General features: G+C 43.0%; 1 protein-coding gene across 9 annotated transcripts in view; it reads right to left on the bottom strand.

Moving 5' to 3' along the window:
• Positions 1-23603, bottom strand: part of DAB2IP (DAB2 interacting protein) — a 167308-nt gene that overhangs the window by 87605 nt on the left and 56100 nt on the right. For all 9 annotated transcript variants that reach the window (XR_011730240.1, XM_071766002.1, XM_071766000.1 and 6 more), the window contains exon 3: positions 9631-9749. Coding sequence is in view for 8 of the 9 variants with exons in the window: in XM_071766002.1 (XP_071622103.1) it covers positions 9631-9749 (119 nt within the window). In the remaining variant the exon portion in view is untranslated. The remainder of the gene's footprint in view (positions 1-9630; positions 9750-23603) is intronic.

Genomic DNA, 23603 nt, shown 5'->3' on the forward strand with positions numbered 1-23603 from the left:
GGGAAGCTTAAAGACTAATGGATTTGCTGCTTTCTGGTACACGGGGAACTGCCACTGCTGGGATATAAATCCTTGCTTGGTTCTGACGTGCAGTCTCCAGTGTAAGGAAACAAGAGTGCAAGGAAAGAAATGAAATACTAATTGCAATCCAGATTGCTCTGTCTTCTACCCACCCTCTTTCTGCTCCCTAATCCATAAATTCTGAGTGATGATCAGTGAATAATTAATTCTGGGTGAGCTGGACAGGTTTCAGACAGTGAGCCCCTGTGGATGCCATAGAGAGTCCAGGAAAGGCAGAGTGAGCACCCACTGACACCCCTGAGTATCCAGCACCCAGCCTGGTGTTACTTTGTTGGTCAAACCCTTCCTGCTCACCAGCACTGCACAAACAACACAGATTTCCACTTTTACCTTGAGCATCAGTAAAAGGCGGAGTGAAGATGCCACAGCCCAGGGTAATCATGAGCTCTGCCACATCAGGCATCGAAGCTGTTAAAGTATAGCACTGAAGCAACCATTTCAGCATGGATCAAAAGAAAAAAAACCACTGCAGTACAGTTTTTGAACCGTGCAAACCTGATCTTCTGAAAGCACAGAAGTTAAAATAAAAGAGCTCACAAACAGCCAAATTTTATACTTCAGTCTCCTCTATTGACTCAGAACACAAATGTGTAGAAGTGATATACTGCAAATGTCTCATCTTTACAATAGTCCTAAACCCAACCTCTGGATCCAAGTACTACCAAATAAAAGCAACTGGTGACCTGAATTCAAATTATTTTCTCACTATTTTTTAGCAATAGCCAGGACTAAAATTGTTCACATCTCACAGGAGAGCAAGAAATATTTTTTACTGTGATTCAAAATGCCAAGCATCTCATAGGCACAATGACAAAATCCAGACTCTTCTTGTTACAGATACAAGAGAAGTGGATAGCTGAGGAAGTCTCCAGAGGATGCTCTCACCCTGCCCTGGCTGCAGAAATGGTTTTCCTGTGCCCTGGGGCTGCTGAGCCTGAGGTGGGGGGCACAGTCCCCTTGGCAGGGAAATGTCCCATCCCAACAGAACAATGCTTGGCCTTCCTTAGTGTCCAGGAGGATTATGCCCAGGCAGAGGATAAAGAACAGATTCCAGGAGAAGCTAACAGCAGCCCTCAGCCTTCCATTTGCAGTAACAGTGTAGTTTGGAAAAGATTCATTCTCAGAAAAAAATATTACTATAGAAATCCTCTCTTTCTCTCTCAGAATATATCCATATCATTTGAAGCCTTACTGTACAGCACAAAACCACCCATAACAGAACAAATCTCCCCACACTGCAAGGACAGCAAAATATTAATTATTCAAGGTACATACAACAGAGTTATGTAAATCATTGGGTAACTACTGCAGGATTACTGTGCAGAGGGACTCCTGTGGGGAAGAAGCACAGAATGGTTCAAACAGGGGATGTGTGTAATCTCTCTTGTACCAGCACTGGAGCACTGGGGCTGTCGTACAGGGCCAAGATAATCCCAGAGACATTTGTAAATGGGAGCAAAGGGGACAGCCTGATATAATACCCATGGCTTTATAATTACTAATACATTTACATCATTCTGTGAATGAATGCCATCCTCCTGCACACTATCAATCACGTCCAATACATGCCACATCCCTTTCTCATGTAATTACTTATATAACACATGTGGATTAATGCTAAATTCATATTTCTGGCTTTAATTCAGATCAGTTAAGTACTTTTAAACAAATTATATTTTAATTCCAGCTAAAATGTGCTGGTTTAATTCAATTAAAATCAGTTCTTGCTTCTTTTCATCACATATGACCTGAATTTTGCTGAAGGAAACCTAAGTGAGACATCCTATAGTTGTACTGAATATTAAAGCTATAAACCCTGACAACCAAATGAAGAAGATCCAATATCAGTATGACAAGAAGACACACATATGTGAACAATCTACCCAAAATCTCCCTAACTATCACTTAAGAAGAAGCTACACATGATAAGGCATCACTAAAGAGTACGGTAAGGAGGAAGGACAGACGAGCATATTTTTCCTCAGTCTGTTTTGTTGGGTTTTTTTTCTTCCCTCCCAGCTGATGGATGAACTTGACATAGTTATTTTATATTCAAAAGTCTTGATCATCATTATACCCAGTGCTGTGTACAGCTGACTGCCAGCAGTGAGCTCAGTGCATGGGCTGCCTCCAGCTACAATCAGCGGGTTCCTGTGCACGACCACTGCAATATCAAACTGGATAACAAGATATAGATGTCAAACATCTGTGTCTTCCAGCTCTCTGAACAAAGCCTGGAAAAACTTGCCCACCTCTGTTGTTATAAATTTTCACTTACAACTCTGTCTTTGTCCCTCACACAAATTTTCCAGTCAAGGTTTTGCAGTTTCAATAAAGGACAAAGCGAAATCTGGTTTTAAACATTTCCTTCTTCTGAGAAAAACATTTGTTGCTCATACTCCTTGCCAACAGAAATGACAGAGTAGAGGACAAAAATCTGATCCATCAAGCACTGTACCTCTCCTGGGAGATGGGAAATTCCATTCTGAAGGATGGAAAGCTGAGGCAGATGCCCAGTACCCTCTGCCTACACAGCACTAAGGACAAAACTGAGAGTCCAGTTTGACACAATACCCTCAATACACTCAATCAGTGCCACTGCACACTGCCACTGAAAGGAAAAGTCCTTTTTCTGCCATATTCCCATTACTCTGCAGTCACATGAGTTGGTTCAGTGCCCTAACCAGAAAGTCACCCCTCTAAATAAAAATGTCCCACTGAATCACCTCGCTGCCCTTCCTAAGATTGGGTGCTGACTGGATCTGCTGCAAGGGAACACGTGGGCAGGAGAAAGCAAGACTTCTTCTCCTAGTTTAAAACTAATTTTTTACCATGAGCAGCTTTGATTGTGTGCCAGAATGTTAAGTACCTGAGTTTTTATTGCAAACAAATACTGATTAAAAAAACTAACAGAATATTCTAGAACAAACAGCATCTTCTGATACAGAAGCTGTAGCGATGGCATTTTCTCTCTCTCTCTTTTTTTTTTTTTTTCTTTTGAGTTTATTGACATGAAGAGTAATGCTAATGTAATTGCACTGAAATTCATGCACATGAAAATCTCACCAGGGCAAAGTCAGGATAAATGGTCTGTTTGGAAACAAATGTTAATGCAGGGGAGAAGCAGCCTCTGTCTTCGATCTGAAGAGCACCAAGGCACCATCAGCCACACTGCAACCCGACTGTCGCCCTCGCTCAGAGTCTTTGCTGACAGGACAGGAACAGAACTCTCTGCTTGTAACCCTGAGGTGTACACTGATGCACCACAACATCCCGACTGCCAAACGAGTCAATAATGTGTATTCAGGCTGTGAGAGCAGTGAAATGAAAGCAAGCATCCTTCCAGCCATTAATCACCCTGATCTTCCGCTGCAGAAACAATGCCTTCCGATTGTCAGCATTTACCAAACATTCTTCAACTGCTAACCATCTGCAGCTGTAATACAATGCTTTGATTACAAACGTCAAAAAGATAGAGCATAAAATTAACTTCTCCTTATTTAGTAGGTTTAGAGAAATGTGGCTTCACGCTACACTAATTCAGTGCCCTCAGTATGAAAACTCCCCATTATGATGTCTCGTCAAATTAGAGTCAACGATACAACAATGTCATCTCTATCCTCACACAACACTATATTTTGTAATTAAGCAGGACAGTGAAACAATGGCCTTGCTTATAGAGAAAAGGTCAGGAATGCAAAACATATTTTTGCAAGCTAATTGTAAGATGCATGAAGCCAATTATCCCAGTAGCACTGCATATGCCTGAGCAGGAAGGATTTTATAATTTTGCTACATGACTCCAAGTCAAGTCAAAGCCTGAGCTGTACCCCATGGGGCACTGTGCTGTTTGTTTGCACTGTTAGGAAGCTGAGAAGCAGAGAAATGTGAAGAGGGCTATTAAAATAATTCTGGCCTCTTAGCCCTTCCCTTGACGTTTTACTGTGGCTTGAAAAAATTCTAGGAATTGATACAGTCGTTTACTAAGAGATATTTGACATGACCTCCCTGTTCAATTAGGAAGTTAGTTTGAATAAGTAGGATAAGGGGAAGTGTTTATTTCCTTGAGAATGTCAAATGGATTTACCTCGGGCAGCCTCAGATACAAGGGACAGATTCTCATACGTGCAAAAGCCTGAACGTAGTTTCTGGGGAGAGTCAGTAATTTCTTCCCACGTCTCTCCTTCAAAGCAGTTCTCTCTGATTCTACCCTAGCCTCCTAACATAGCTGTTAATTAGCCATCAGTAATTAACTTTCTGGTTCAAGAAATATTTTGCAAAGGAACTCCATTAAAAGGCTGATTTGCATATTGCAGGACAAGGTAGCTTTGATAGAAATGCAGGTGCTGTATGAGGCCAGGCTGGATGCTGACACTGCCCTTGAACCCTGAAGCAACCTCCATTTGTTCCCTGGCTGCAGTGGGAAGGGGGCACAGACATCACCCACCTGAGGAAGCAGACACTGTCACCTGCTCAGTGCTCCTGTTCCTGACGTGGCAAGATGGTTTATTTTACCTTTCAGTTATTGCTGACACTACTGAATGGTTTCCCTATTTAAACTCAGCAGTGTTTCCTCAAAACATTTTTATTATCCTGAGAACCTGTGGCCCCTGTGCTGTACTCAGCATGCTGTTAGTGCCATCCTTCACTGTGCACTCACTATTCTAAGTCTTCCTACTCAAAAAGCTCCAGTGGGTAATGCCATTTAAGTAAGGAGCCAGAAGAGCCAGCAAGGTCTCTTCACACAGGTCTGAAAGCTTTTCATGTGTCTGGGGCTGCCCGTGTCCCAGTTCTGCAGGATGAATCATTCCTCCCTCCAAAGGCAAGTGAGAGACTTCATTCTTTGTAATGGAGCACTCACCATTTTCTCATCAAACGTAACCAATTTCATCATGCCTAAAAATATTTGGCAGATCAAGTTTGCAGGGAATAAACAAATGGTAATTATATCTAAAAAGAACTCAGAAACCAAGTTTCCTGTAAGAGTGCAGACGTTTATAAGTTATGGATGCTCTCCTATGGCATCAAAATAACCTTTAAGAACATTTGGAAAGCCATTAGCACAAGGTTAGGAAAGAAATGAACTGCAGGCCAGGACTGGGACACTTTTTCTCCCCCCTGTGTGTTGTAAGAAAAGTTTTTGATAGGATTAAAACCAAAAGTAGTTTAAAGAGGAGGTAGCAGCAGTGTAAGTTGTGCTGGTAAGACACAGCTGTACCCCTTCCAAGGCTGAAGCTCATTTAATAATCAACCATATGCTCAGACTTTTGTAGTGCCAAGAAAACTCTTAAATAGAATGTTATCTTCTGGAATTATGAAAAAAAAAAAACCCTTGCAAAATAATAATAAATGTTAGTAATTGAGAGTCCCTAAGCATTAAATGAATTCCAGGTGCACTAAGGAAAAGTGTCCCAAGGAATGATAAGCTGGGGACTCTATCCAAACAGAGAGTTGCAGAGAGTGCCCAGTTTCCACCAAATCAGGAAAGTCTGAAGATATTTGTCCCATAAAGTGATACTGTGTCCCTGCCCTCTCAGTGCCCATGTAAAGTCACAGCAGAGGAGATGGCACCAAGGTCATGTATTTAAATTGAGAAGGAAAAAAGCCAACACCCATATAAACCAACTTTCTAAATTCCTGACAAACTGCCAGGAATTATTTTTTTAAATATGATCATAATGAAGAGACAGCAGTGACTGAAAAGGTCACTACCACAAGAAAACAATCAGAAATGCCCTAACAAGAATAATTAAGAACCTCAGAATAATGTTCTCTCAGTTTTCTGGCTCTGCTCCCTGTGCCCAAAGCCCAACCCAGAAACTTTCTCCAGCACAAATTTTGTAGGAGAACTGTGGGCCCAATTAAGAAAAATCCATCTGCCAAATGCTTGATTTTTTGTGACTGATTCCAGAGAGGCTGCTACAAACATTCAATGCTCCATGATAAAAACTTTGTCAGCTGCTGTGATAAATCAGGATGCAGGAGACATAGTTAGCAAAAAGCCACTTTCAGGGAACCCTTTTTAGCTCTAACAAGCAATCTCATCAGCCAACAACTTGAAAGGAGCACTCGCTTCACAATCCTCCTTTAAATCTCACATTTCCATAAACTGATTGTACCAGATTAATCCACCTCTCATATAGAATGCTACTGGTTATTCTTGGTCTGGTTTTTGCTTCCTGTATTCACGGTCAATAATTTTATTACTGTTACTGTAACAGGACTCCCAGAATGAAAAGGATTAGAAAACTGGACTAGCAAAACTGGACTAGAACACCTCCAGTGTGAATCCCATGGAAATCCACTGAAGTTACTGCAAAGCCCTTATTGTCCATTTATCACAGGTAAGGTCTCTCCTCAGTCTACATCAAATCCAGTAGGATGAGAAACATCCATGTTTTCTCTACAAACACAAGCTCTACTTGGCTATAATCAGTGTTTTTTCCTAACACCCCACTCTGAGCAGTTCCTCAGATGCTCTCTATAGAGAAAAGAAATGGTTGGCCAAGGTGCTACTGAACCAGAACCCTCAACGTTTTCACAGTTGCTCCCAACATACAGGCACAGGCCATGGCAGAACTGCAATGGCCATGGGACCCTGGGAGGTGGCACATCAGCCCAACAAAGAACCTCCACCAGACAGATGTTTCCCCAGGAGACAGAAAACAGCTTCCTAAGAGCAGCCCTGCAAGACTCCAGCAGCATCCCGGCTGCTCCCGTTGTGCCAGTGCAGGTCGGAAGCTCTCCTGGCACAGCAGTGGCACAGGGACACTCAGCTGATGTCACTGAGACATTCTGTGACTTTCCCAACGTTGACTTTAATTCCCTTGTTCACCTTTGTTACCTCACTAGTGTAGGAGGCAGTAATTTTCCATTTTAAATGTACACAATATATTTAAATGCAAGCATTAATCAAACACGGGATAAAAAGCAGAGATATGTTTGATTATGTTCTCTGGTCTGTCCCACATCCATGCCACCCCCACCCAGTCACCTGTCTGTACATGTATGTGCACATTTCAGATATCCACAGGCACCTGCTGTACACAGCAGGATAAACAGGACAGGCAAGAAAAGGAAAAATAATGAAATTAAGAGGCATGCCATGGTACCAAATTAGATACACAGAAGCCAAGTAACAGAATCAGTGATGATCTACTACAGCTCAATATTTCAACTTGCAGTGTTTTAACTGCATTTATTGCACTACTCATTTTTGCCATAGCATCTCCCACAAAAATTCTACAAAGCTGCAGAAGAGAAGGGTGTTATAATGTATTTCCATGAGCAAAGGAGCAGTTCATGAACAATCAGCTCGGATACAAGATGGAGTCAAGAGTCAAATATTTAAGAGGGAAATATTCCAATACCAGCTGCTGCTTTGAAACAGTTACAGGATTTCAGGGAAGACAAGGAAGCAGAGCAGAAAATGCACGAGAGTGATCTAAAAGTCTCAAGCCCTTTCACATCCCCAGGTGAGCTCATTGTGCGTTTTAGCAGACGTGGATGGGAATGTTGAGGAAGATAAAATTATCCTCTGTCACCAAAACCTTGATGCATGACTGAGAAGCCCAGCTGCTGCTTTTTTTTTCACCTCTCTGAGAGCAACAGTACCTAAGGCCAAGACCTCCCACAGCAGGATTCTTGCTTACTTTATAGATCTGACACTGCTACAAAAGCTCGGGGACTAAAAGCTTGCTGTCAAAAGCTACTGAGTGTCAGAGATTTTCCTCCAGCTCATGGCCTGCCTCTGTATCACAGATGAAATGTATTTCTGAGTGACACCTTTCATTTTCAGTTTCTAAATACCCATATAAGCAAACCCCTGGGTCTTGCTCCAGCCTGCCAAACGCTGCCTTTCCTCTAACCCACCCTTTAAGCTCTCCACTGAAAATGCAAGACAGCCATAAACTGAATCCCTCTAAAGAAAGTTGCAGTAAATCTGGCTCTGTCTGGAAGGCCACAGCCCAGCAAGCTCCAGGGCTTTGGGCTGGGAGGGCAGGGAGATTACAAAGCTTAATTTGGGAAAATGGCTGCAGGGCTGGCCAGAACAGTTAATTCCTGCATCCCATACTGCCAGCTCCCAGAAGCAAACAAAACTCATCTTGGTAAAAAAAAAAAACAAAACAAAACAAAAAAAACCCACACACATTGTTTAATTTTCCTGTCCCTGGGCTGAAGCAGCAGCACTGTGGGCAGATTCCCAGCTCCACTGCCTGCTTTTCCACACGGAACACACTGCCCTACTTCGAGCATTTGGGAAAACTGCAGCACAGGAATCAAATCAACTCTGCCTTCCCAGACAGTGACCCCAAAATATTGCTCTGCACTGACCAGCACAATCATTTTACTCGCAGAATCCACAAGGAAAACGTTTAGGAGGCTGTAATAGGTCAGGTAAGGAGAGGTCCTGCCTGACAATTGTAATTTGCAGGCTTCAGAAATTCACAGCCTCTCCAATGAATAAGTAAGTACAGCTAAAACAAAGTAAAAGTTGCAATTGCTTTTAAAAGTGAAACATTCACTCAATGTACTTTAAAGTACCCTTGTGGTATTTTAAAATGCCACTTGTACAAACTGGTTACATCACAGTTTGTCCAATTTGGTGTGCTTCTCAGACACAGACTTTTCTTGGCACTTGAATACTTCTGTGTCATCCCCCAAAATTCACGTAAGGTGGAAAGATCTTCCTTTTGGAAGCAAACCATTAGTTTGTTTCTGTGGTTGGTAATGGAATCTGTCTTACTCACCCATGACCTTGCTCTGCATGTGAATTCACATGGAAATTCACCTAGAATGCCTGTCTCAAACACACACTGACACAAACCTACACCTAGGGAAATACACACAAACCCACCACAGAGCTCCACTACTTCCTAACTGAGCTGAGGAATAAAACCAAGTCTTGGTTGCCTTTTACTTCACTTGCAATTTGCTGTGACCATCCCATGTCAAATGCTTCATCTGCTCCATCTGCACATTGCCTGCAACGTGTCCCTCCTGGCCTGGAAGCTCCTGCCATGGCTCAGACAGAACAAGCAGCTTCGGCCGCATGCTGAGGATCCACCTTGCTATAATGACTGCTGAAAATGAGTGTGTGGGGAAGGGGGAGAGAAGGATTTGGGGAGATTATGGTTGTTATTGTTCCATGGTGTTGTTGGTACAGTGTGGAAGGCAGCAATGTTTGCTGTAGTCCAGTGTGTGAGCAGCTCTCTCCCTCCCTCCCTCGCCGCAGCAGTCGGCTCTGGCTGCTGCATCTATGTGCTATTTATATGCTGGTGCATCAACTTAGGATTTATTGGGGAAAAGAAAGCAGAGCAGTCAGGCTCCTCTGAACATGCTATTTAACCTAAAAAGGGAGGGCTTGCACCCTATACCGGCCAACAAATCAAAATTACCCCTCATGCAATTAAGCAAGTCTACTTCTATCACAGATGTGGCACTTGCTCCGGGTAAGATAAGCAAGATATTAACAAGAGCTGGAAAAATCAATATCCCCATTCTCTCTTACACACCCTCCTCCCCACCCTCTGAGAGTCATCCCCTTACCTTTCATTGTCCACACTCCTGAAGCCAGGTAAGATGTGCCGGAAGCTGCTGTTCCTGTCGAGCTTGGGTTGGCTCTTTGTCCTTTTGATGGAGCCTTTAAGCCGACGGCTGAGGAACCCCTGTGGGGTGAGACAAGAATACTAAATTACAACAAAAAAAAAAAAAAAAAAAAAAAAAAGGGAGAAAAGATGGGAGCGAGCCCTGAGCCTGCTCTCCAGCCCGGAGCCCAGCCAGGCAATGATTCTCCTCCCTTCGCTGCCTTCACTCGGGGCTGCCCGCAGCTCCCCGCACACATCTGCTCCCCGCGCCCGCCCCGGCCAGGGCGCTGCGTCGGCGCGAGACTCCCCGAAGCCTCCGTTACCTTGGCAACCATCAGTTCCCATAAAAATACAGTCTGAGAGACAAGACTCGCACATTGTAACTCCTGACGGGTGGAGGGAGGAGGAGGAGAGGCTGCAGCACGGGGCTCCAGCCCCGCAACACCGGGGCCACCGCATCACCCGCTCGCCGGCGCCCGGACGAGCGGCAAAAAAACTCGGTTACCTGCTCCAAAAGGCCCAGGTTTTCAGCCATGGCTGGCAGAACTGGCCTCGGGTGCTTTAGCTACATGTCAAAATAGCCCAAAAAGTGAGCGCGTGGTCTCGGCAGCTCCAGGCACTACCTGTGCAGCGGGAAGAGCCCCTTGCTCTGCTCGGGCAGAGCCTTCTTCCCCGCTCTGCCTCCTCCCTCATGGAACATAAGTCACAGCTCCCGTGGAGCTCCTCAGCAGAGCCAGCACTAAACGTTTTAATGGCAAAGCTTCTAATGCGTTATTTGCTTATTGTTAGGAGTTAATGTTCTACATAATCTGCACATTACGTTTAATCTCTTGGCTAAATAAGGCAATAAAAGTCTCAGGCTGCTGTGGTGTCCAGTATTCACAGCATCTGGGAACAGCCCTAGAGGGTCAAGCATGTTAGTTGGACAAAGTGGGGTAGCATTCTGAAGAGAAACCAGGATTTGGGGGTGAAGCCTAACCCAGTGTTCCTGTACTCACTGTCATACCAAAGAAACAAATAAGCTCAACAACTGGGCAGGTCCCTGCTCAACCTGGGGTTCTGCCCGTGCTTCTTCCCTTCCCCAGCCCCAGGAGAAAGGGCAAGATCCCCTTTGGACCAAGCACAGATTTTGACACCCAGAAGGAGACGTGGGAAGAACAGGCATGATAGGGACCACACCAGCATCCCAGCCCTACCCCCAGAGCTCTCTGCCATTCCAGGAATGAGTCCCAACAGTTTCTCCAGCCAACCTAAAGGAGTGGATATAGGTCATGCAGCCTTTAGCAGCTCCCTTCTACAAATTAATACCCTATACATGTCTTGCAGGAAGATAATCACAGCCTAACTTTGTCTCTAGCCTGTCATTTGTTCCTGCTGTTTAAACACTCCTTCCCCACCTCGGGTATTCGTGGGTCACATTATGTCTTTTCTCAGGTTGCAAAATTTCCTGGGGCAGTCTGCATGGCCCTTGTTATGGAAGTGACTTTCCTGTTTGTAAGTGCATTAAGAATTTGAAACATCTAGATAACCAAAGGTGTTTCTCATTTATTAAGTGCCACTTTGCTTACAAATGAGGTATGCAACATGCATTCATGTGAACTGGATATTTCTCCAGGAGCTACTTGCATGACTGAAATAGCTTGATGTACATAACACAGGCCATCAGGTTATACACATTGCCATATTAAACAAAGCCAATGCACAAGATAACAAAGGCCTTGTTAAAAGTGTTTTGACCATGAGAAACACCTTCAGAGAATTTTTATGTACAGAGAAACATGACTATGAAACAGCACATTTGAGGATTTGCATTATCTAGAACATAGCTAAGATATTTCCATTGGTACCCATTGGTACTCATACCTTAGCCAGACTCATACCCCTGATATCAAAGTGTTATCAGCCTCATACTCCTCATATCAACCCTTCATGCTCTCATTCTTCTGGCTAGATCAGGCCACTGGTTGCCTGCTATACAGATTAGACAATATTTGCTGTCAAGGGAAAAAAAAAAATCAAAACTATGCAACTGGCCAAACACTGAATATTCCCCTGAAAGCCACTTGAAGCTTTGAGCAGAAGCAAGAGACTGGACCTTCCTTTATCACCCACAGCCTAACCACAAATATGTCATCATATTATCAAGCTCCTTCTTCAAATCCAGTCACAGCTTTGAACTCTGAACAGGGAATTGATAAGGAAAAAAACCAAACACTTTCTGCAGTGAATGCTCACAGCTTCCTTTCGCTGCCTTCTATTTCACATCTCGACAGCTATTAGATGGCATGTGCAGGATTTGGAAATTAGAATTCAGGGTTGCAGAAAGACATTCCTTTCCTTCTGCTTCCCATTGTTTTTACACTCGGTGCTACCAGCCAGAGATCACACTGAGCCATTTTCAGTTTGCAGTGCTAGGGGAGAATGACATGTCAGAGATTTTAATGCTGATAAGTTATGCTGCTATAGCAATACTTTGCACCTCCATGGTGTGTGCCAGAGATCAAAAAGTCTGATGTGAGAATTACCACCTTCTGGAATTTTTAAATGGGGCAAGAAAAAAAGAGAGAGGAGTTGGTCTCCATAAATAGAAGAGATTGAGAAGCTGACCTGGGGTGTGACCACCATGCTTTCATGCTGAGATCATAAGAAAATCATCCATTTCTTCTTCATTTATGACTTTAAACAACATTTGATTCTGATCTACAGACAAATTAGGCTAATCCTACCCTATGAACATTGCCTCCTCCTCTAGCCTTGCTGCATTCTTGTGAGTTCAAGTAATTAAAGTATTGCCCTGTATATTGCATGTTCTTTATATGCTTTCAAGTTTATATTCAGAGCTGTCTCAGGCAGGATTGTGTGCAACGAATTAACTTCTTTCAGTGCAGGGGCCTCGCTTTTCTTGTTTTGTTTCAGCAGTTGTGATGCTGCCATCCTCAAGTCTGGAGCACAATTGTTCAAATCAGAGGAGCTGACTGAAGTTACAGTGTGACACAAAGAACCGAGGCAGAAAAAGAAACCAAACAAATCTCTTTGAGGAATAATTTAATCACAAGCTCTGCTCCTTCAGCTGTAACAGGACAGGTACAATTCAAACAGGACAATTAAGTCTGCTGGGATCTGGGCTGTGTTTTCTTTCATAGTTGGGCAAACCCAAAATCTGATGCCATCACCTGGCTGCAGATGGAGACAGGTGATGAACTCTCATTTTAATTTTCCCTGCTTATCTATTTTGGATTTTCCAATTACTCTAGACCTGGGAATAATCTTATATTGTACTGTAATATTGGGAGTCTTTAAAGTATCATAACACTTTTAAAGTCTTTGTGCAAACCCATCAAGCCTCTGTGCCTTTGAGACACAGGAACTGTGTCCTTCCACACCCCTTGGCCAGGGATGAGAAAATAGGAAAGAAGAGGAGGGAAGCAAGGGAGTGGTACAGAACGGAGGAGACTTCAAGACAGCAAAATCTTGAGGTCTTGGGTTATAAAACATAAAGTAATGATGCAAGTCTGGAACTGCCTCCCACACCACTAATGTCCGTTTGCAGTGAATTTACATGATAAAATTTTTGAGGTTCAAAGTCAGCCCCAAGGAAACACAATATATATTAAATTTTGTAAAAAATAAAATTCAGTAAATCAGGGTGGAGGTATCAAGATCATCATTCTTTGGAAGGGTCCTATGAGGTCTTAGTATTTTTTAAGCACTATAAGGAAGGCAATCAGGGAGAGGGGCAAATTGAGAGGGTCTGAACTGGGAGAATGCTGCTCTAACAGGAGTGCTGAAGGAGCAGCCAGAGCTTCTGGTTTATGCTCTTATCCAAGGACCATACAGAATAAACATTACAAAGACATATCACAGTAACTAGTGAACAGATGGAGTTATTTTTATAGTTCTTCCATATCTTTTTTGTTTCAGTCCAAGCAAATCTCAACTACAGAGGACTTGAGAGGACGTCAGAAATTTTTTTCACTACTCATAATAATGAAAGTGTCATAAATAAGAACTTGCCATGAATATAAATGTGCAATGCAGTATTTCATATCGGGTGTCCTTTTCTTCCAGTATATCAGGGATAAGCTTATAGGTATAAAATTGGGAGTAAATCTTTCCTACCACACCTGTCCTTATTCTGGGCTTTAGAATCTTAGTGTTTTATATATATATATTAAACCTCTTTAATTCTGGAATCAGCACTGTGTGGGTTTTTTGTTTTTTTGTTTTTTGTGTTATTTGGTTGGTTTGGGTTTTTTGGGGTTTTTTTTTGTCACAGTTATGAGGTGACCAAACAGAACTTTCCCAGGCACCCTGTGAACCTCAAGGAAACACAAAGTTGAGATGAAGAAAGGAACTCTTACATCTGAGAACCCCCCATGAACCTCCAACCTCCTCTGTGCGATGGGACCTTAAAACATTATTCACTAGGGATGAGGAAAGCCCCTCTGACACACGAGTGTCTTGGAATTAGGATAGAACCCAAAAGAATGAAAAAAATAGCTGCAAAAACCTTGTGTGTGCAGTGATAAATGGCAACAAGAACTCCAATGCTAATGCTCCACAAGCTCCTGTATCCAGAGTTAAAGAGTAAACATGGAGAGAGAGCACTGAAGAACAGGAGAGGGAATGTCAGTGAGCCAGGGCAGAAAGCAGCCCTGGAATGTGAGACACAGCTCATGTTGGTAAGTGCTGCTTAGCAACACTGCCCTTCTATGGCAAAAGATTAATCAAATTTGCAGTGTCATTGGAAACACTCAGTTCAGTCCATTTGAAAAATCAGATGAAGATGCACTGAAGTGCCAGAGGTCACCAAAGGGACAGTGTTGGTCTGTCTGGGTCGTGAAAACTGGAATTACGTCAAATGAGAGGCACTGGGGGTTAATTGTGAATGTGGCAAATCTCATGCTTGCAAGTATCAGCAAATCACAGATAGAAAAAGTAATTGCTTCAACATGTAACATCTCATCCTTTCTCCCCCTCTGGCCAATAAAGGATTGCTGCTTATGCTCTATTTTTGCAGAAATTTTACCTATCTTGCTGAAAATGTCTTGGTGGCAGGGTCTTCTCCCATTGCCCTGGAGAAAGAATTACAGAATCTGGCAGCTCTCAGGACATTTTTCCTGATATTCAGCTAAATGTTTCTTTGCAGAATTTCCCCCTGTTGCTTTTCTACCTGGGAAAGTCTCCCTTTCCAGACTCTCAAACATTCACCCTCAGCCAGCACATACTCTTAGTCCCTGACCAAGAGAACTACCAAAAAAATTGGAGCAAGCAGTAAAGCAGCAGAGAACTCGGGAAGTCTCTGGCTCTGCTCCCCAGCGGAACAGGCACATGGAAGAGGCATTGGAAGAGTCCAAGAGAAGGGATGGAAGTGCCAGGAAGGGTCTAGAAAACACCTGGAGTTCACAGTCATTGTCATTCAGGGATCGCTTGATTCCTTAATTTGGATTCTTTTGTTCTCCCATTAAAACAAACCCACACTACTCTGCCTTATTTGTTCACAGCTCCGTAATTATCATCCTGTCAACATTTCATATCTGAACGAGACAGATAAATATTCCTTAGGAAGGTAGGAGAAGGGTAATTGAGCAATCAGGGATGAATGATGCAGAAACAGAGACACAGGTGGAATGCAAGTAACCCTGAAGAACAAAACCAGTTATTTACCCAAAGAGAGGAGTGATTAGGAAAAAAAAAACCTGCCTAAATGAAGCCAAGCAAGGGTGTCAGCTGGGAAAGAATTGCAATGGGGTGAAACAGTTCTCTTATTTAACTGGCACAATGGAGTCAGGCATCCCAGAGGGCAAACTTAATTCTTTTACAGTATCAGAAACAAGAATATGCCTTTGAAAAGGCAGTCTACGGGAAGATGCTTCACCAAGCTTACTGTCCAAGGAGGGGAAAAATGAGGGAGCACAGGTAGAGGTGGGAGAGCAGGTAGGAAAAACTGTCAAAATAGATTTGTCTGGCAGGTCAGAGAAAACGAGTTTGAAAGTAGAAGTGTCGAAGTGATTTGCTACACTGACTACACAGCAGATCAACTGCAAAGCCAGGATTATTTCTCAAGAATGTTTCATGCCTATGCCAGCAGTCTAACCATTCAGATACATTAAAACAGGTATCAGAGCTCTCCAAGATGAGCAATAAACACAAAGGGGAGATGAGAAAAACCACCTCCATAAATCTGTTTACACAAATGGTCACTTTTAAAGTCCACTTTTGCTATATGATACAGAACAAGCTGTCTCATGAGTGTGTTTTATATGTTCCCTCCCTACTTTGATTTATGGCCTCGGAGCAGCAGGTGGATGTCAGGTTGGATGTGGTCACCAGGCACCTGCCTACTCCCTTCCCTCCAAAATCTTCAGAGCAGAGCAGATACTGGAAGAGATGACCCCATTTTCCACAATATTGATGACCAGCTCTAAGTCTACAGAAAGGTACCAGCATCAAGTTGCTGCATTTTCATTGACAAATCTTGCCTGCTTTTAATAACACATTTCCTACAAAACCATCTGCTAGGGCAATAAATTTTAAAAAGCAGTTGGTAGATGATATGTTTAGAATAAAAAATTATTATTATCCTTTGAATGCAGGGATTCATTGTGCAATTTTGCAGGAAGGGTTACTCATTCAAATATGAAACTCATGTTTCAGGCAGATGCTCTTGGCTCCAAAGACTCTCACCACATTTCTGAAGCTTAGATTGGAACATTTGTATTCCAGCAATAATTACAGCTGCAATCAAACAAAAATGTTAACTTTTGTAAAGGTAGAGTGAATACCTACTATAATTCTGATAATACATCAGTCCTGCATTTTTCTCTACCTTTCCAGACAACTTATTTTCCAGACATTGTGAAAATACTTAGGATGAAGCTCATTTGTCCTAAGCTCAAAATTTATGAAAATTAGTGCTTCGGTTTGATTCACCTTCTGCTTAAGGCTTGAAAAAAAAAGATTAAAATTACAATGAAGGGATAACTACAGCACACACATGACACTTGCAGGAGTTACCAGCCTTGCTCTCAGCAGTTTTGCTGTCCTTTGAGACACAGAGATCAGATAATTATTTGATTAAGAACATTTAGGACTGTAACAGGCAATAACTTTAGGATGGGGTAGAAGGAATCTTTCTACTTGAAGTTGTTTCACAAAAAAAAGAATTAAGAACTTTAGGGCTTTTTTTACAAACTTGTAAAATAGTTCTCAAACTCTCAAAGTCTCCTCTCAATTAAAATAGAAACTGGAGGTTCAAAATACAAACCCTTCCATTTGGAGACTGGAAGTGAGGTCTCTATCTGCTCCCTTTATGCAAAATAAAAATGCAAAGCACCCAGAAGTTTTTCCTTTTCAGGTGAAATCACAGATATTCAATCATCAACTTAAACTGAAATGAAAACAGGGCAAGACTACTCCCTGGTATTTTTCTCCACCTTTACTCCTTTCCTTTTCCTCTTGAGTTTGTACCTTGTGTCTGGGCTTTAGGTTAAGGTGGCAAAGAATGAGCTGTGAGGCAGCAATAACCTGCACAGCTGAAACTCCTGTTTCCTTGGGCACCCAACTTGAGAGCTTGCCAAAGATATAAATAAAAAAGAATGTAATTCAAGAATTGGAGGGGGAAAAAAAAAGTTCATTGCTGTTTTATCTCTCAGTAAAATAATAAGACAGATACTTTAAGTGGCAGATCCTATATTGGGGTCTTAGCAGTGATTATTTCTTCCCTCATTATTAGCAGTAGATTTACTATCTTTAAAGCAGAATTTTGTCACCCAGCAGGAAATTTCAGTTCTATCAGGCAGATTTAGGTCTCATTTATTTATTCCTTAACTGCTTTTGACTCACTTGCTAATCCTCAGGGGAGGCTGCATTCAGAGCAGGTCTGAAGCCAGGAGGTTGGTGTCAGCCTGCCCCTCCATCCCACTTCTGCAACCCTCTGCAGGCCATGCTTCCCACAAAGCTGCCCTCCTCTACCTCCTGTCAGCATCCAAACTTCAATTATTAATAGTAAATATTTCCCAAAAATCCAGGTTTGACAGCAAGGTGTCTGGGTGCCTTTTTGACCCCGTTGTTCTGGGAGTGCAGAGCTGAGGAGCTCATGGATGCAGGGTATGGAAGCATGATGTGGACATGCTGAGTTCCCATCTTATTCCATACCACATCCCTATCTCCTAGGCATGCCTACAGGGATGGTGATCCCTGCTCTCAGATAATTAACTGCTAAGCAAAATTAATACAGAAAGAAAAACTAATCCTGGGTTCCAGCCACTCCTGCAGCATCTCCATACACCTGGGGGGGATCACTGGGGGAATCCCCCTTCCCCTACACTACCTGGATGCCATGGAAGAGGCTGCAGAGATCCCAGCACAGCTCCAAAGGGAACTCTCCTGCTCATGGCAAGGATGCAGAGTGATGGGGCAGCCCCACACGTGCTCACTGAAGCTCTGCACCTGCCTGGAACACAATTGGGCAAAATCTCCCACCAGCTGCAGAGGCACAAAAGGAACCTGATCCTTGGCTATAACCAGCCCAGGCTGTCACCTCCTGGGAACCAGGTGGATGTGATCCTGCAAGTGGCAGGAGGACAGGGAGGAGGGGAGGGCAGGCTGATCCCTGGGAATCCCATCCTGCAAAACTGCACAGAGCAATTGGGGAAATAAAGACATGATTAATTCTGGAGCTAATTTCCTTGGTGCTTTGAAGAATGTTGCAGGTGAGATAGGATCCACGGTAATTATGGGGGAAGATAAAGACAGGGAAGTTGCTGGCAGAGTGCCAGGGCCAGGAATACCCGAATCCCTCGGGAAAGGCATCACAGCTCATATCATTGCTCTCCCAAAGCATCCCTGACCCATGGCTGTCCCTGTTCCCCAAGAATAAAGAGGGTGGGGAGGACAAACACAGCCTATTCCTTACCAGAGTGCAGTGCCGAGGAAAAGCCACGGTATGGAGGAGAAAGTGAATCTTGTTTCCATGGCAACCAAAGTTTGACAAAAGTATAGAGCAATCAATGTCATCTTAACACGGATGCTTACTTACAGAGCCACAGGAATAAAAAGTTATTCAGCTGCAAGTGCTGGGAGGCCACGAATCATCCCGAGCCCACCCGGAGCAGCCCCGCTGCCTGCACTTGGTTTGGAACAACAGTGTCACCACCTGGAGAAACATTCACACAGGAGGCAGCACCAGCTTGGGCTTTGGATGGGAAGGAGCAGCCTCCAAAAAGCTTCCAAATGATCTAACTTAGCAGCCCTGCTCGACAGAAAGCACCATAAGCTCTTCCATGGCTGTTAAAGTTCCAAGTCAGACACTTCCAGAGGGGTGAGCAACACAGACAAGATCAATTCCAACTGGGATGGAGCAGCTCATGAATATACATGATTTCCTATCACAGCACCCAAGGTTCTTACCAAAGTACACAGATGACATGTGAAACATCTGTCACAATGAAAGTCCAAGAATTTATGGCTCCAAATGTGGCGTGGTTATGGCTATGAAAGGGAAGCTTTTAGTTTAAGTGAGAAAATATCAGAAACCAAGTTAAAACTGCAAAGAAATTTCTTGGTAACCATTCAGTGTGAGCTGTGGCAATGGCACATTTCTATTCATTCTGCTGCAATCAATTTAATATCTAAGCTAATACCTAATGTCCACAATCTAAAGCAATACAATTCCCAAATGGAAGAAGTTCAGAGATGAAGGTGCTGATTAAGTGGACACTCAGGTTCCACTGGAGCTCTTCAAGGGATTCAAATAATAGCTTACACTGTTTGAGTTGTTTTCTGAAAGCACAATATCAGTGCTATTGAAAGTGGGAGAAGGGAATGTGTTTATTATCCTGCCTTTTATATCTGCAGTACAATTCTTTATCTGTGACCCAGAAACAAATTAAAGGAACACTGTCAAGCTGTATACATTAATGGTCATCTTTTCCCTGTGCTACCAGCAATCTGAGCTGTTTTCAGTGCCTGGAGGTTTAAACAAATTAAAGCTTTGTTTGTTTACTTTCTGCCTTTCATCCACCTCACAGAGGTGAAACTGCTCAGATCCATTTGTCTCCCTACAGCCCATTAATTAAGCAGAGGGTGTTTGCATTTGGGTTTCCTGGGAAGAGTCTGAAATACTACCAAATCTTTTCTTGTAGTAGTTTGGAAACAAGAACTTCAAATCATCCTTTGGAAATGGAAGGCTCTAAAGAACTGATAGGAATCCCAACATATTGCTGAAAAATCCAGTGAGGGATTGAGCTTGTTTCTGCCTTTGTGGGGGGAATGCAAACAACTGCAAGAGATAAAAGCACAAGGGGGCACCTGAGCATATATTAAATTCTATAACAGCCACAACAAACACCACATAAAAGTCTTGCAGACAGCAGAGATCAGCCATCTGCACGGTTTTAATAATTTTCTCCATTTTAAAGGATGCCTTGAGTTGGCTGTGCTCCTCATGAGATGACCAGCAGCACTCCTAAGCAGCCCCAACACCTTCCTACAGATTATAAAGGATGGGGAATCTCTCCATGCCTTGGCTTCCCATTTATTTTAAGGCAGCATGATGAATTGCAACCCCACAGTGACTGCAAGCTTGAATTCACTCAGATTGGCAGAACACTTTAACAGCCTCAGATGAAAGGTGCTACAGAAGTGCCAAGCACTATCACTGTAATTATCATTCAATAGACACTGATCAAAAGAATGAAATGGGAATTAGCATTTCCTATTAGCCCTACTTACAGCCCAAATTTTAAATATTCCTCCCATGGGCTCTCTCCATGAAAACAGACAGGAACTGGTGGTATTTCTCATAAGGCTACAACACTGCTGCTACAGGGATGGGGGAATGGAGGGATCTGAAGAGAAAAGCCAGAAAATCATGAGAACAGCACAGGTTTCTCCCACAGCTTTGCTCAGACTTTCCAACAGGAGAGCCTGAAGCTCCTTTTTCCTCCCTCACTCATCCCCTGTCTCCAGTCTCTTCCCTGGCACAAGGATGGGATCTCCTGCCACAGCCCCCAGGGATTTCTGCCATCAGCTCCTCTGGACCCTGGACAAAGCTCCTCTGAAAGCCCCTGGGTTTCACATATCCCTAAGGAGTGGGTCCAGCAGTCCTCAAAGGATGCAAAAGGGTGAGCATTTGGAACAGCAACCTGAAACCAATGGACCTGTGCTGGTTTACACCCACTGCAGAGCCAGACAGTTTGCTAAAATCTTTGCTCTCCCCTTTTCTCACCTCTTTTTGACTTTATTTTCCAAAAAAATATCTGCTGCCCTGTTACTCTGCTCCCCAGGACTAACATAGGAAATGAAATTGTGAATTTCTCCTCTAATCCTGCATATGTTTCAGTGGTGGTTGAGGCACAGTGATTCCTGGCCACTTGGTAGAAGCTGCCATCACTGCACATTAAACAAGAGGCTCTGACTGTGCTCTGAGTGGATCCCTGCCCTTTAAGAACTGACCAAGCTCTATTAATTCTTCCTATACAAAGCATCTAACAGATGCCAACAATACCAGGTCATCTCCCAGCCCCCTCCTTCCTGCCCCAAGCCAGAGCCAGCCTTGCTGCTGCCCATACAGACCTGAGAACTCAGGGCTTTGCTGTCCAACCAGCTCAGCTTGAGAGCAATCAAAAGCAGACCAAAACCATGCTCCACCCCACAAAAACTAGAACAGGATTACAAATACTTTTAAAGAAGAGTGGTCTCAGTGTGGGAATTAATCTGTTGAGCCCTTCTGCCTCTTTCCTTTCTGTAAAACTCTCCTTTGGGCAGCTGCAGGCTCTGAAAAAGAGACCTCCCTGGAACATATTCACTCTGAAAAAAAAGAAAAAATCCATACCCTGCCTTGCTGAGTCCTCTTCAGTGAGGCAGGTCGTAGCACCATGTCTTTTAACCTGTCATTCCTGTCTCCTGCTTGATGCACATAATAAATCCACAGTGGTTTGAACTGCAGCTCTGTGCTGAAATCTGACAGTCCCACGTATCTTTAGCCATGCTGCCTTCAGGACTGCCCCAACTGGAAACTCCAAGTTTACTTAGAAAATTCACAGTATACAAGGTCAGACTCAAATAGTTAAATACAGTATATTTAAAATCAGTTTCATTTTCCAATTCCTGTGCTGGGGAGCACCAAGTGTGGAAAAATATTTCCTATTTGTAAACAAAATCTATCTTCATGCCCTAACTAGAATTTATCCCATGTCTCAAAGTACACACAAAAATTAAAGAGCAAAAATGCCCTGAGATTTAAATTACCAAGATGACTTAGAAAAATGAGACAGAGGGCTCTAACTTTAGCAGCAAGGAACTGGAAATTTGACAACATGGGGTGCTGGCAGAGCAAGCAAGAAAGCCAGAAATGTCTGACCTGGGAACAATGGCTCAGGAGTCCAGAAAACCTCTTACTCATTTCCACATGACGAGTTTGAGAAGAATACTTAATTCTCTTGAAACTGAAGGAGGATTTCAGAGAAGTAATTAGGAGTAGCTCAGCTAGTGTTTAACACCAGGACTGGGAATTAGAAATTAAGAAATTCAGCTCAGGATGTATTTCCTGGTTTTGCTACACAATCACATTAAAGTTAGTTAACTTTTTCCTGCTTCAGTTTTCCCAGCAGGAAAAGGAGAGTGTTAATCACTACCCCCTTTTGAGAAGGGCCTGGATCAAGAATCAAGGAAAGATGCTTTAGGAGCACAAAGTCTGCATGGACCTGACAAAAAAGAATCTGACAGTCAGGTTAGCACTCCTCATTTTTTAAAAACAGTCCTAGTGAGACTAGAAATAACTGCAAATGCTCAAAATGACCTTGTTGTTTCTTCTTCTTCTCTAACTGCTCAGAAAGCCAAAGCTTCCAAGCATGTCCTGCTCCAGAAATGGTGGCTGCATGGACAGATACATCCTCAAAGTAATTTACATATTTCTTGCTGCCACCAGTTATCCAAATTCAGCTGCAGTTGACAGTTTAATGATAATAGCTTTCTGTTTGTGTATCAGCTGGGCTAATGTTCCCATTCTCCTTAAATTCAGTGCCCGTAAAAGGGGTGCTTTAATGTATGCAGCCACAGACCAAAATGATAGTAATTTTCCCTTCTAGTTGGAATGGTTTAGTAAACAATTACATTTCAATTAAAGATGGGGTGATCACGCCGAGGGAAGCACCATTCAACTCTTCACATCATTTAGGAAGCTAAAGCCTCCAAAGTCAAACTGTTAGAATTTACATGACTGCTTTTGGGAAAAAAAAAATTAAAACAAAGAGGAAAATATTCTGCACAGGCAAAAGCTTAGGGAAAAAAAACCCCACTTCAATATCACATCCACATCAGCTTGAACAAGGATCCCATTATTTAGGATTATGTTCAGTGAAGAGGAATGGTAGAGGGGTTACTCACTTTCATCTCTCCAGGAGCTTCCATTTACTGGTATGCTATTAGTATTTAATACTTCATTTATCAAGGATTAAAACCAAGATAGATGGAGGAATGCTGTAAGAGTAGCTTATAATGTATCACTATAAATTCAGATGTGTACCCAACCCAAACTGCCAAACTGGCAGAAAAACTGCTGGAAAACAGGCTAACGTTACAAGCAGGGGAACTAAAATCTAAAAAAAATTTGTATCCATTTGCAGCTATAAATGCTTCATTACTAAAGGGCCTGAAAGGCAGAGACAAATGAACCACAAAGACAACTCCTGCTCCAAGACCTCACACTCAGGATGCAGAACAGGAGACACAGTAAGCAGATGGTGAACGAAGATGAGAAAAGGAAGAGCTGATCCTCATCTTCATACTGACATTGAGCTGGGGAAAAATGTTTATACCACTGGGTTTGGCCTTTGAAACTCCTGAGAATCATTTCACTTCCACTCCAATTCACACCATCCCATGGACAGCCAGTCTGACCATGTAGCTTACTGCTGCAATGTGCTTTGGGTT

Source organism: Heliangelus exortis, chromosome 22, assembly GCF_036169615.1.
Source record: "Heliangelus exortis chromosome 22, bHelExo1.hap1, whole genome shotgun sequence".
NCBI classification, from domain to species: domain Eukaryota; kingdom Metazoa; phylum Chordata; class Aves; order Apodiformes; family Trochilidae; genus Heliangelus; species Heliangelus exortis.